General features: G+C 33.1%; 1 protein-coding gene across 3 annotated transcripts in view; it reads right to left on the bottom strand.

The window, feature by feature from the left end:
• LOC107749010 (tyrosine-protein phosphatase non-receptor type 13-like) overlaps positions 1–11,421 on the bottom strand; it is a 106,675-nt gene that overhangs the window by 68,773 nt on the left and 26,481 nt on the right. For all 3 annotated transcript variants that reach the window (XM_016564055.1, XM_016564057.1, XM_016564056.1), the window contains exons 6-7: positions 10,722–10,815; positions 4,488–5,048 (exon numbers count right to left, since the gene is read on the bottom strand). In XM_016564055.1, coding sequence (XP_016419541.1) covers positions 4,488–5,048; positions 10,722–10,815 — 655 coding nt within the window. The remainder of the gene's footprint in view (positions 1–4,487; positions 5,049–10,721; positions 10,816–11,421) is intronic.

Genomic DNA, 11,421 nt, shown 5'->3' with positions numbered 1-11,421 from the left:
ATTTTTGGTCATACCGCCCACCACGAGTCACCTGCCTTGTAAAAATTCATAAAAATGTGACTGAGCAACTGACGAGCGCAGATTTTCCTCGCGCTTTGGACTTTGAACCCTGGTTAACAAGCAGATAGCGCTCGTGCAGCACTGTTAGAATACATGCAATGCGTGTGTGTATTAGAAAACATAACGTTTTGCAGTTTATTTACTAATTGTTTAAGACCATTTCGCGATTTCAATCATCATACAGTAAACCAGCAACAATCACCCCTTCCTCTTCTCATCGAAGACATGCGATGCAGTCATAAACAGTCTCTCGCTGTCAGTGCTTGTAATGATTTGTGTGTCTTTATCGGACAGTTTTAAATGCTTCCACACTGCTGACGTATGCTGCATTAAAGAGTGCGCGCCTCTCACTCTTCGCTGGTTGCCATTTGATCGCGTCATATCATTGTTCGGTACAATTTATTCGGCCTTTTCGCTTAATGTTCGGCAACCAGAATTATTCGGCCGAAAATAGCAAAAAAAGCTCTTTCGGTGTTCGGTCTAATAATTTTGGTTGCCAAACATTCGGTGCATCCTTAAAAAAAACTTAAAGCACAGTCCGTTTCATTTGTATATTTTTTATTCTATTGTATTCAGAAGAACACAACATACAAAACAGGCCCCAAACAGCACATTTTTGTGGCTCAACAAATGATCTGTGCTCCACTGCATTCATTCGCAGCAAATGAAGGCACTAAAACAATCAAAATATGCACTCTTTGTAGACTCTGCTCTAATGGGGCTGGACATTCCTTCTCTTCAAGATTGTGGGTAATGCGGCACCATTATTGTCAAGAAAATGAGTCTGGCTCTTGTTTACACAAGCGGACGGACAGACGGCTCGATACACACAATCTTGTTTTCCCTCACAAAAGCAATACGATGGCACAGATTCATCTTACACTCCACTTTAGAGAACATATAATTGAAAACAGGATTGTTCCTGCTTTTTTGTAGTAAAGGAGTTTGGTATAATTGAATCTAAGCTGCAAAACCCTAAAAATGTTACCGTTATTACATCATAACCATAAGTACCTTCACATATGACTGCGTAATTAATAGACAAAACACAGAAGTTAGCCAACCAGGTCATTTACATAAGTAAATGTCCTTAAAGTGAATGGAAAGCTAAATAGATTTTTTTGGTGTAAAAACAAAAAACTATGACTAACATTTCGAGTGGAAAAAATGTTACAAAAAGAAGTGTAGAATATTGTCCTTTTAAAAAAACAACAGCCTCAGACAGAAAAGACAAAACACAGAAGTTAGCCAACCAGGTCATTTACATAAGTAAAGAGCCTTAAAGTGAATGGAAAGCTAAATAGATTTTTTTGGTGTAAAAACAAAAAACTATGACTAACATTTCGAGTGGAAAAAATGTTACAAAAAGAAGTGTAGAATATTGTCCTTTTAAAAAAACAACAGCCTCAGACAGAAAAGATTAATGGATCCATGAGCCAGAGTAAAGCCGCACAGACTGGGAAGAGAATGTGCTTGGTTCTGAGCTCGACTGTGGTAAAAATAGCAGCCAAACAGCTTGCGGGCTCAGTTCAGGGCCAGGTCGGATAGAAAAGCTGTCACACTGTATTGAACACAGATTTATAGTCAAGCAAACTATGCGATAAAAAAATCCAGGCCTGAAATGTTCAGACAGTTCATTTAAATGCAAAAAGCAATTCACTCTCTCTCTCTCACTCTATATATTTATAGTATCAAATAACTATAAATAACTATAATATCATGATTAATTTTACTACTAAATTAGTAATTTTACTAAATACAATATTGAGTTCAATAAATAAAATATTTAGCTAAAATACAAACAATAAAATCTAAAAATCTTTATTAAAAAACAGCAATTATTAAAATAAGAAAAATGTAGATAACATTTTAAAATGTTTTATATTAAAATAAAATAAAAAACTATTACTAAAATAAAAGAATTTAGATAACAATTCTCTTTACTACTAAATTAGTAATTTTACTAAATACAATATTGAGTTCAATAAATAAAATATTTAGCTAAAATACAAACAATAAAATCTAAAAATCTTTATTAAAAAACAGCAATTATTAAAATAAGAAAAATGTAGATAACATTTTAAAATGTTTTATATTAAAATAAAATAAAAAACAATTATTAAAATAAAAGAATTGTTTAGATAACAATTCTGAACATCTTGAAAAAATAGTTTAATTTAAAATAAAATTAAAACAGTAATATAATTATTAAAATATATATATTTTTAAATATTATCTTATATTAAAATAAAATACAATGAAAACAATATTAAATTAAATTAATCTTTTAATTAAAACAGTAATATAATTATTAAAATAAACATTAAATTTTTTTACAAATATTATCTTATATTAAAATAAAATAAAATACAATGAAAAAATAAAATAAAATAAAAAATGTTTTACAGTTCAGCCATCCCCAAAGTTGCATAGTCAGCTACTTTTTATTAGTCATTTGCACTGAATATTTTCAAAAGGCTAGCTTGACTGATGTTTAACTACTTTAAATTAGTTCCCCCAACACTGGGGAGCAGTGGAAAGTTTTGAATGAAAAGCTAGCGGAAAATAGCGAGAGAGACCCAGAGAGAGTGAACGGCTGAAAGAGAGAGAGTAAAAAGCTTGCATAAGTATGTGAGCTTTGAAGGCCTAGAATTATCCATCTCTCTAATTAGTTCCAGGAATCCGGAGCCCTCAGCCAGTCTGAGTCATGAAGAACCTGGCAACACGCCGCACGCGCAAAAGCCACGCAAAACCCATTCATAACCCTGCGTTCACTCCCACCACACACAGACACCTCAGCTCTGCATGCCGTGACTGTTACTGCACAGGAACTCAAAGAGCTCAGAAGAGCCAGAAGTTCATTTGAAACACACACAGGATTCATGGCTGCTGCTGTATCTTCTGATGGTAACTGCACTTTAGTTGAGTCACAATTAGCTTTTATAAATACACAGTGGTTTTAACCAGTTAACCAGCATGGTTAAATCTGTCACATCAACTTAGATTTAGCATTTGGCTTGAAGCCTGTAGAATTAAACACTTACTGCCACATACCTGAAACTGGTACAATTAGTTTCTGTACCTTCTCGTGACGTCACCACTGTTAACTTACAGACTGTTGAGCAACCCAGGTTTAAATGTTTCGCTGCAACCTTTTGATTACAAACACCAATTACAATTACATCAGCTCTAGTCTCAGTCAGACAGAGCAGACTGAGCATCTGATTCATACTGTACACAAAAATGGCTCAAATCACCAGTTCCATTCTGACAACTAGCTTTGCACAACTCACAACAAACAAAGTCTTGTTGATAGAGTGAGCCTGAGGAACAACTAATCCTGGATTTGGATTTTATGATCACAAAATCTCAAAAAATTTTCTGCTAATTTACAGAACCACAGATATTGTTTGTATTTTCCTCAATGCGTTTTTTACACATTGAAGTGATTCTCACAAAGCCTGACAAGAAATGACCGGGTCACATTTAACCTCAAGATTACATGAAAAAATACATAAAATAAAGCCTACATGTACACTACTGATCAATACTTTTTGTTTAATGCTTTGTAAGAAGTCTTTTACACTGCCAAAGCCTGCCATTATTTGATCAAAAATACAGTAATACTGTAAAATACAATCATTTAAACTTTTTTTCCCATTTTTACATATTTTAAAATTTACAATCTTTCAGAAAACATTCTGCACTTTTTTTTTTTTTTTTTTTTTTTTTTTCTTTTTTCAAAAAGCATTAATTTCTTTGAAGAAAAAAAAACTACATTTTAAATTAAAAAAACATGCTGACTTCAGACTTTTGAACAGCAGTGTATGGGGGGGAAAAAACTATATTTTACTTATATTTTCAGACATATTTTATGTCCTAATTCTCTCGATTTTTATGCATTCAAGAACTTTACTTTTACTATTCCAATTATTTTCGATTAGGATTCTCATTATGTAAAACAGAAATTTTTAATTCATACAATTATTTTAATACCTAAAATCAGCAGTTAAGTAGTACAAAAATACTACCATGTATATATAAACATGTATGTATAAATAAACCTGAAATAATTTCAAAAGTATTTCCTAACATTAAGTTAATGATAATTGGAAGAAAATATGTGTCATGACAATAATGTCACAAAGTGAAATATATTATAAACTGGCTTCATTTTGTTTATGCAAAAGGTATTTTTTGTAAAACATGACTGGAACATTTTACTGACAGGTTTCTTGAGATTCACCCACTGTTTATTATTGTGGATTGAACTATTTCAAATAAACTCACCCCAAACAGTGACTGGTCATTTTAAATTCCTGAAAACTGACAGTTCTTGGCCATAATAATATACAATGTGCAGACTGTAAGAAAATCACCTCAGTCTCACTAAGAGAACATACAAGTACCTCAGCATCACTACTCACCATCCATGGCCTGTTTGAGAGCTTGCAGTTTCTTGTGCTTCTCTCTGATGCGGTCGTAAGCGCTGTTGAACGCCGAGCCGACGGACTGGCTCGAATGGTGATGGGCCTTCCTGACATCTAGGCTGCCAAAGTCTGCGTACCGGGAGTCCCTGGACTTGGAAGATGACTTGTGCTGACCGGCCGAGCGGGTGCTCAGGGCGCTGCTGCCCCTGCGGGCGTCTTCCAGGGCCCCGAAGCGGAGCATATCCGGGTCGAGGCAGGCCAGGTCTGCTGAGGAGGCCCAGCTTTTGTTTCTCTGATGGGGGTGTGAATGCTGGTTCACCTCCAGGGGTCGGCCGCGCTGTTGCAGCTGTTGCTGTTGGCGTTGATGGTAGAGTTCGGCAGAGGATTCGGACCCAGCGTGGTACTCTGAAGTGGGGTACGAACTGAGACCCTCATCCGCTCTGACAAGGTCCTGGATGGGAAGAGAGCCCATAGAGCGACTGAGTCCGCGGTTCAGGTTGGCCTGCTCCTGGGTTCGGGCTCTGTAACGCTCCAGCACACGATGGGCGGCACTACGGCCTAATTGGGAAAGAAAAAAAACAAAAAAGGGTTAAATATCAAGAACTTGCAAAAGTATAAAGATGCATAATCCTTTAGAAATCTTTTTAATATGCTAATTTGCTGATCAGGAAACATTTCTTACTAATATCAATGTTGAAAACAGTTGTGATGCTTAATATTTTTGTGAAACCATAATATTTTTTTTAGGATTCAGAAAAAACGTTTTGTAAATTTGGTCCCACTTTATATTAAAGGCAGGGTATGTGATTTTTCAAAAACGCTTTAGAAAACTGATTCGGGCCGAATAGCAAAACAAACTTGTAGCCAATCAGCAATAAGGGGCGTGTCTACTCGTGATGTGGAGGAGAGAGCTTTCAGTGCATGGTACGGACATTAGCCGAGCGGAGCTACAGAAAGATAGAGATGGTGGATAAAAAACAAAAGAGGAAATTCATTACCAAAAAGTGTTGTTACCAATGTCCTGTTACACATTTGTATTTACACATACCATTCAGTGGGTTGTTACATATGTGTAGTTACACAAACATTACAGCTGTATATACTATGTACCAATGTGTACTTACACTGTGGTTACATACTAAGTACACATCTAGTTACTATGTAAGTACACAGGTATTAGGTCCACTTAATATAAAGTGGGACCGAAAATGTAAATCTTTTGTAACATTATAAATGTCTTTACTGTCACTTTTGATTAATTTAATGCATTCTTGCAGAAAAAAAGTATCTATTTATTAAAATATTAATCTTATTGACCCCAAAACATTTAAACAGTAAAGTTTAACAGTAATGGGAGAAAAAAAAATGTGTTACAATGTTTAAGCATTTTGTTTTTTCTCATTTTACTGTTAGGTGTTCAGGAATTTTACTTCTATTTACATTACTTTTATGATTCTCATTATGTAAAACAGTAATGTTGTTAAACACTTTTTAAACACATTTTTTTATACCTAAAATCTGCATAAAAGTAGTACAAAAATATATTTTTGTGAAACATGACCGGAACAGCTTTTATTTGACCCATTTTGTGAGATTCACCCACCATTTATTATTATTGTGGTTATTGGTCATTTTACATGTCTGGGTGGTTCTTGGCCATAGTAATCTACAACGTCCAGACTTGTGACAGTGAAAAGTCTGGCTATACAGGACTACAACCGAATTGGTCGCAAAGATTAAATATACATAAACTTGCAAAGACAAATAAGAATCTATTGAAGGACATAATTAAATGTGGAACCCTTGCTGTCTTGCTGAGCATTTTTATTGGATCACATTTGTCAATGCGAGATTAAAATGGGTCCTAATTGGCTGAAAGAACAGAAGGAACAATGGTGGCCTTCTAGTGGTTACAAGCTCCTCTAAAGCCTCTCTGATTTCACCCCGAGCTTCCAGCGACACGCTCGTTAGCCACGCCAATTCCAGCCCTGTCAATCAGGAAGACATGGATGTTCCAGATGCTTCTCTCTTAGGGAACTGTTTGAGCTTTGAATGGCTCAACAAGAGGCCTTTTCTCTCATGTTTCATAAAAAGCTTAGTATATCGTAGAAGCAAAGACGAAGCTGGGGTGATTTCAAGCGGTTAACGAAGAGAGGCATGCTAAAGTCATTACACACTGACCTAGACACTTCAAAACCCATGACGCTGGAAGGATACCAGTCACCAAACAGAATATAAAACCGTCTGAAAATCAGATACAAGAGTCTTGCCATATTTAGTTCAACATCTCGTTGGTCTATTAGGTCTTATAATTGTGTTTTTTCTTCCATATTTCTAACATAGCAGATTATCAAAAAAGAAAAAAAAATGTAGGACGGAGACTTTGTGCTATCCATCGGTTGTTGATTGGATGTCGAGATGTGGGAATTGCATTCAAAAGTGAAGATGAGGGCGAGATTTCAGGGGCAGGATTTAAACTAACTAAATGGCTGGAGAAGTCCTGTATACGTCATCATTGAAATTTAAATTAAACAATATGAAGTGAAATAAATAAATAAATAAAATAATAGAGAAACAAAAGAAATTTAAAAAAAACTAAAAAGAGAAACATGCATGGATGAATTGTTCAAAATAAGATCTATAATATGTATTTATATGTCACTGAAATTTAAATTAAACAATAGGAGGTAAAAAATAAATAAATAAATAAATGAATAGAGAAACAAAAGAAATAAAAAAAACTAAAAAGAAACACATGCATGGATGAATTGTTCAAAATAAGATCTAAAATACGTATATGTCATTGCAATTTAAATTAAACAATAGGAGGTATAAATAAATAAATAAATAATAGAGAAACAAAAAAGCTAAAAGGAAACACATGCATGGATGAACTGTTCAAAATAAGATCTATACTATGTATTTATATGTCACTGAAATTTAGTAAAAATAAATAAATAAATAAATAAATAAATAAATAAATAAATAAAATACATAAATAAATAATAGAGAAACAAAAGAAATAAAAAAAACTAAAAGGAAACACATGCATGGATGAATTGTTCAAAATAAGATCTATAATATTTACACGTCATTGAAATTTAAATTAAACAATAGGAGGTAAAAAATAAATAAATAAATGAATAAATAAATAAATAATAGAGAAACAAAAAAACAAAAAAAACTAAAAGGAAAAACATGCATGGATGAACTGTTCAAAATAAGATCTATAATATATATTTAGAAAACGGGTAAATAGGGGGAATTTTCATTTCATGGCTATTTAAAATAAAAACAAACATAAATTATATAATAATAATAATAATAATAATAACAATAATTAAATAATAATAATATTATTATATAAACAAATATATAAATGTATATAAACACAATATTAAAAATAATATAATTAAAAATATAAAAAATATAATATAAAGAAAAAAAATTACTCACACTGAAGCTTTTTATTGTGGTTTTTATTTATTCATTTGTCTTTTGCCACTTTTTTCTTCAACAACATAGATAGAAGATCATAAGATGATCATCCCCAGCATAAACATTATGTGATGCGACAATCGTTCTGCTAATTAAGAATGATATTTGCAAATAGTGTTGTTGTAGCTGGTTATACGCTAAAGAAATTACGCTAATCAGGTAAGGTGCAAACAGGCTAAACATTACCTAACAATAAACCAGAAAATTACCACCAAACCAGTTGTGGCCAGTAATAGCACAATGTTAACTCCATCAGGCTAGCAGTGCTTTTACTTGCAAAAAAAGGAGATGCTAATGAAACAGTGTATAGTACTCTCAAAAGCCACATATGGACAACTTACACTGAAATGCAAACTTTTATACTCTTATTTTGACCAACCTTAAACAGATACAATGCAGTTGTTCTACAGTGCTGTTATGTACCGTATTGTCCCGAATATAAGACGATGTTTTTTTCTTGGAAATTTTTCCAAAAGGTACATCTGGAAAAAGGGGGGTCGTCTTATAATCAGGGTCGTCTTATATTCGGGCCAATACGGTATTAGCTAAGCAAGATTAGCATTGCTGCAGGTACTTTTCTCCTGAAGCTACTGCTAATGTGAGCACATATACTCTGAGAACGTCAACAAACATTCAATTTGCGAAATGAGAACAATGACACAGTCTGAGACCACAGTTATTACTTTACTGCTGAGGTTTCATGACATCTGTAAAGCCAAAAATAAACCAGCATGAAGTGAGTCACCATCTAGGCTGGCTTGTTTTCTCACATCATGACCTTGACGCTTGGCCAGAGACAACAGCATGAAAACCAAACGCCCTACAGAACACACAGTAAAAAAAAAAACCCTAGGAAATATCTATTGCTGATCGATGCCATGCCTCAGTTACATAACCATCCGGTCGTGTTTGTGCTGCAGCACCGCTGAAACCACTGGGAAGGTTTGGTCATATTTTCCAAAATGAAACACTCTGGTTTTGGTCTGTGGTGATGTGCTTGTCTAGATTCGTTTCAAACTCTTGTCTGCGCACAGAGAGAGGACGAGAAGGAGTGAGAGACAGACAGAAGATGGATGGAGAGCGAATGCAATGAGGGAGTTGGAAAGTTGGGGAGAGGAACAGAGAAGAAGAGATGACAAGAAAAGGAGAAAAAAAGTTCTTTGTTTGGCACATCATTAAACTATAAAGCATAAAAAGTCAGAAGCAGAGACGAGAAAAACAGACTGAGAAAGTGAAAGAAGGCCAATAGATGTTAGTGAATAGAATAAAAACTATGTTCAAAATTATAACATAGTGCCTACTGCAATGGTATATACTGTACTACATACCATTTTGAAATGAAATTTTAAGTTTAAGTCAAGGAGTTACTAGCGGTGTCTTTGTAATAAACTGTGAAATTTACAAGCAATGCAAATTGTTAAAAACGTTTTTTTTTTTTTTTTTTCAATTGTACACCATGTTTTTCCCCATTTCATTCAAAAGTTGGTAAGATTTTTAAAATGTTTTTGAAAAAAAAGGCAGTACTTTTTTGAGCAATATTTTTTTTTTTCTATTATTACAAAATATTACTAAAATAACACTACTTTGCAATGCTATTTAATAATATATTATTATTTATTTATATTCTTTTTAAATATTATTACTTATTATATTATATTTAATATTATATTATATTTATTTATTTAATAATATATTTTAACATTTTATTCATCATTGTGATGCAAAGCTGAATTTTCAGCATCATTACTCCAGTCTTCAGTGTCACATGATCCTTCAGAAATCATTCTAATATACTGATCTGATGCTCAAGAAACATTTCTTATTATCAATTATCATCATCATGAGACTTTTTTTTTATTAAATCTTTCTTAATCTTTCATTAAATCTATTTCTAATCTAGTTCTTTGAATTAGAAAGCTCAAAATATAATGTGTCCTTGCTTAATAAATGTTAATTTCTTTGCTCATATTATATACACACACTTTGCTGTATGCAATAAACAGTATGCTATTTTTTTTTTTTTTTTTTACATAACAAACAATCTGCACATTGTGGCAATATCATAAAATCATTTGGGAAAACAAATTTCTCCAGAACCACTTTTTATCTAAAAATAAATAAATCAATAAATAAATAACAAAATTCCCCAGAACTTTCTATCTGCTATTTTAAGATTATCTGGAAATTTCTCCACCAATCTTTACTTTCAGATTGGCACTTCTCTAGTGCTGGTGCTGTTCTGGCTTGTCTCTCCTTTTATCCTTCTGTTCTGATAAGCAGCAGCTCCTGAAGGGCTAAAGCCACGTCAAGTCAGAACCAAGCCCTGCTTTGTTTACATTCTGAATCACTTCCTCTTAACTGGATAAATGCTGTGTGATGAGTCAGTGTGAAGCGCAGACCTTCACGGTATTAAACCAATCAGTCAGAGATTATTAGGAAGCGGAGAAAGCGTGAGCTGTGATTACAATCAAAATATCATCATTTATTAACAGCAACTCCACTTGTGTGGTTGACGCAAAAGAAGACTTGAAGATCAGGAGCTTGAGCGTGTATTGACATGCCTGTGTGTTTGGGTGTGTGTGTGTGTGTGTGTGTGTGGGTGGGTGAAAGTAAGAGAGAAGTAGAAAGCAATTGCGTACATGTTTAATAACGTGGGGATGAAACCCCATCTTCATTTTCCTATATAATAAGCAATAGATGCCTTTTTTACATAAGGGATCTGGTGTGTATTACCTGCTGGAAGGCCTTTTCCTCGCAGACGTTCACGAATCTCTTTGCTTCTCTCTGGAAGTGACTCCCTTTCACTTTGAGACAACAGACCATCCAGCTAAAAAAAACACACATGCACAAAAACGAGAAAGAAATAAAAAAAATAACCATTCACTTTTATCAAAATATGAGATTAAGTGAAAGCAAATTATACTGATGATGAAAACATTTTTTTTTTTAAATAAAATATAAATATTACAAATAAGATTTGATTTCAAATAAATGCTTCTTCTTTTGAACTTTCTATTTATTAAAGAATAATGAAAAAATGTATCAATTTCCACAAAAAATATTAAGCATACAACGGGTTTCCAAATTGATTAAAAAAAATTATATTTCTTGAGCAGCAGATCAGCATATTACAATGATTTCTGAAGGATCATGTGACACTGAAGACTGGAGTGATGATGCTGAAAATTCAGCTTTGCATCACAGAAATAAACTACATTTTAAAACCTATTAAAATAGAAAACAGTTATTCTAAATTGTAATAATATTTCCCATTATTACAGTTTTTACTGTATTTTTGATCAAAAAAATGCAACCTTAATGAGCAGTAGTTTACTTTATGAAATTTTCTCTACAAGTCACCCAAATCGTATAAGCTACAAAAAAAAAAATTTTTTGAATAATAATAATAATTATTATTATTATTATTATTAAT

This window comes from Sinocyclocheilus rhinocerous, unplaced genomic scaffold (genome assembly GCF_001515625.1).
Source record: "Sinocyclocheilus rhinocerous isolate Xijiao unplaced genomic scaffold, SAMN03320098_v1.1 scaffold260, whole genome shotgun sequence".
NCBI classification, from domain to species: domain Eukaryota; kingdom Metazoa; phylum Chordata; class Actinopteri; order Cypriniformes; family Cyprinidae; genus Sinocyclocheilus; species Sinocyclocheilus rhinocerous.
This window is presented reverse-complemented; position numbering and strand designations above follow the sequence as displayed.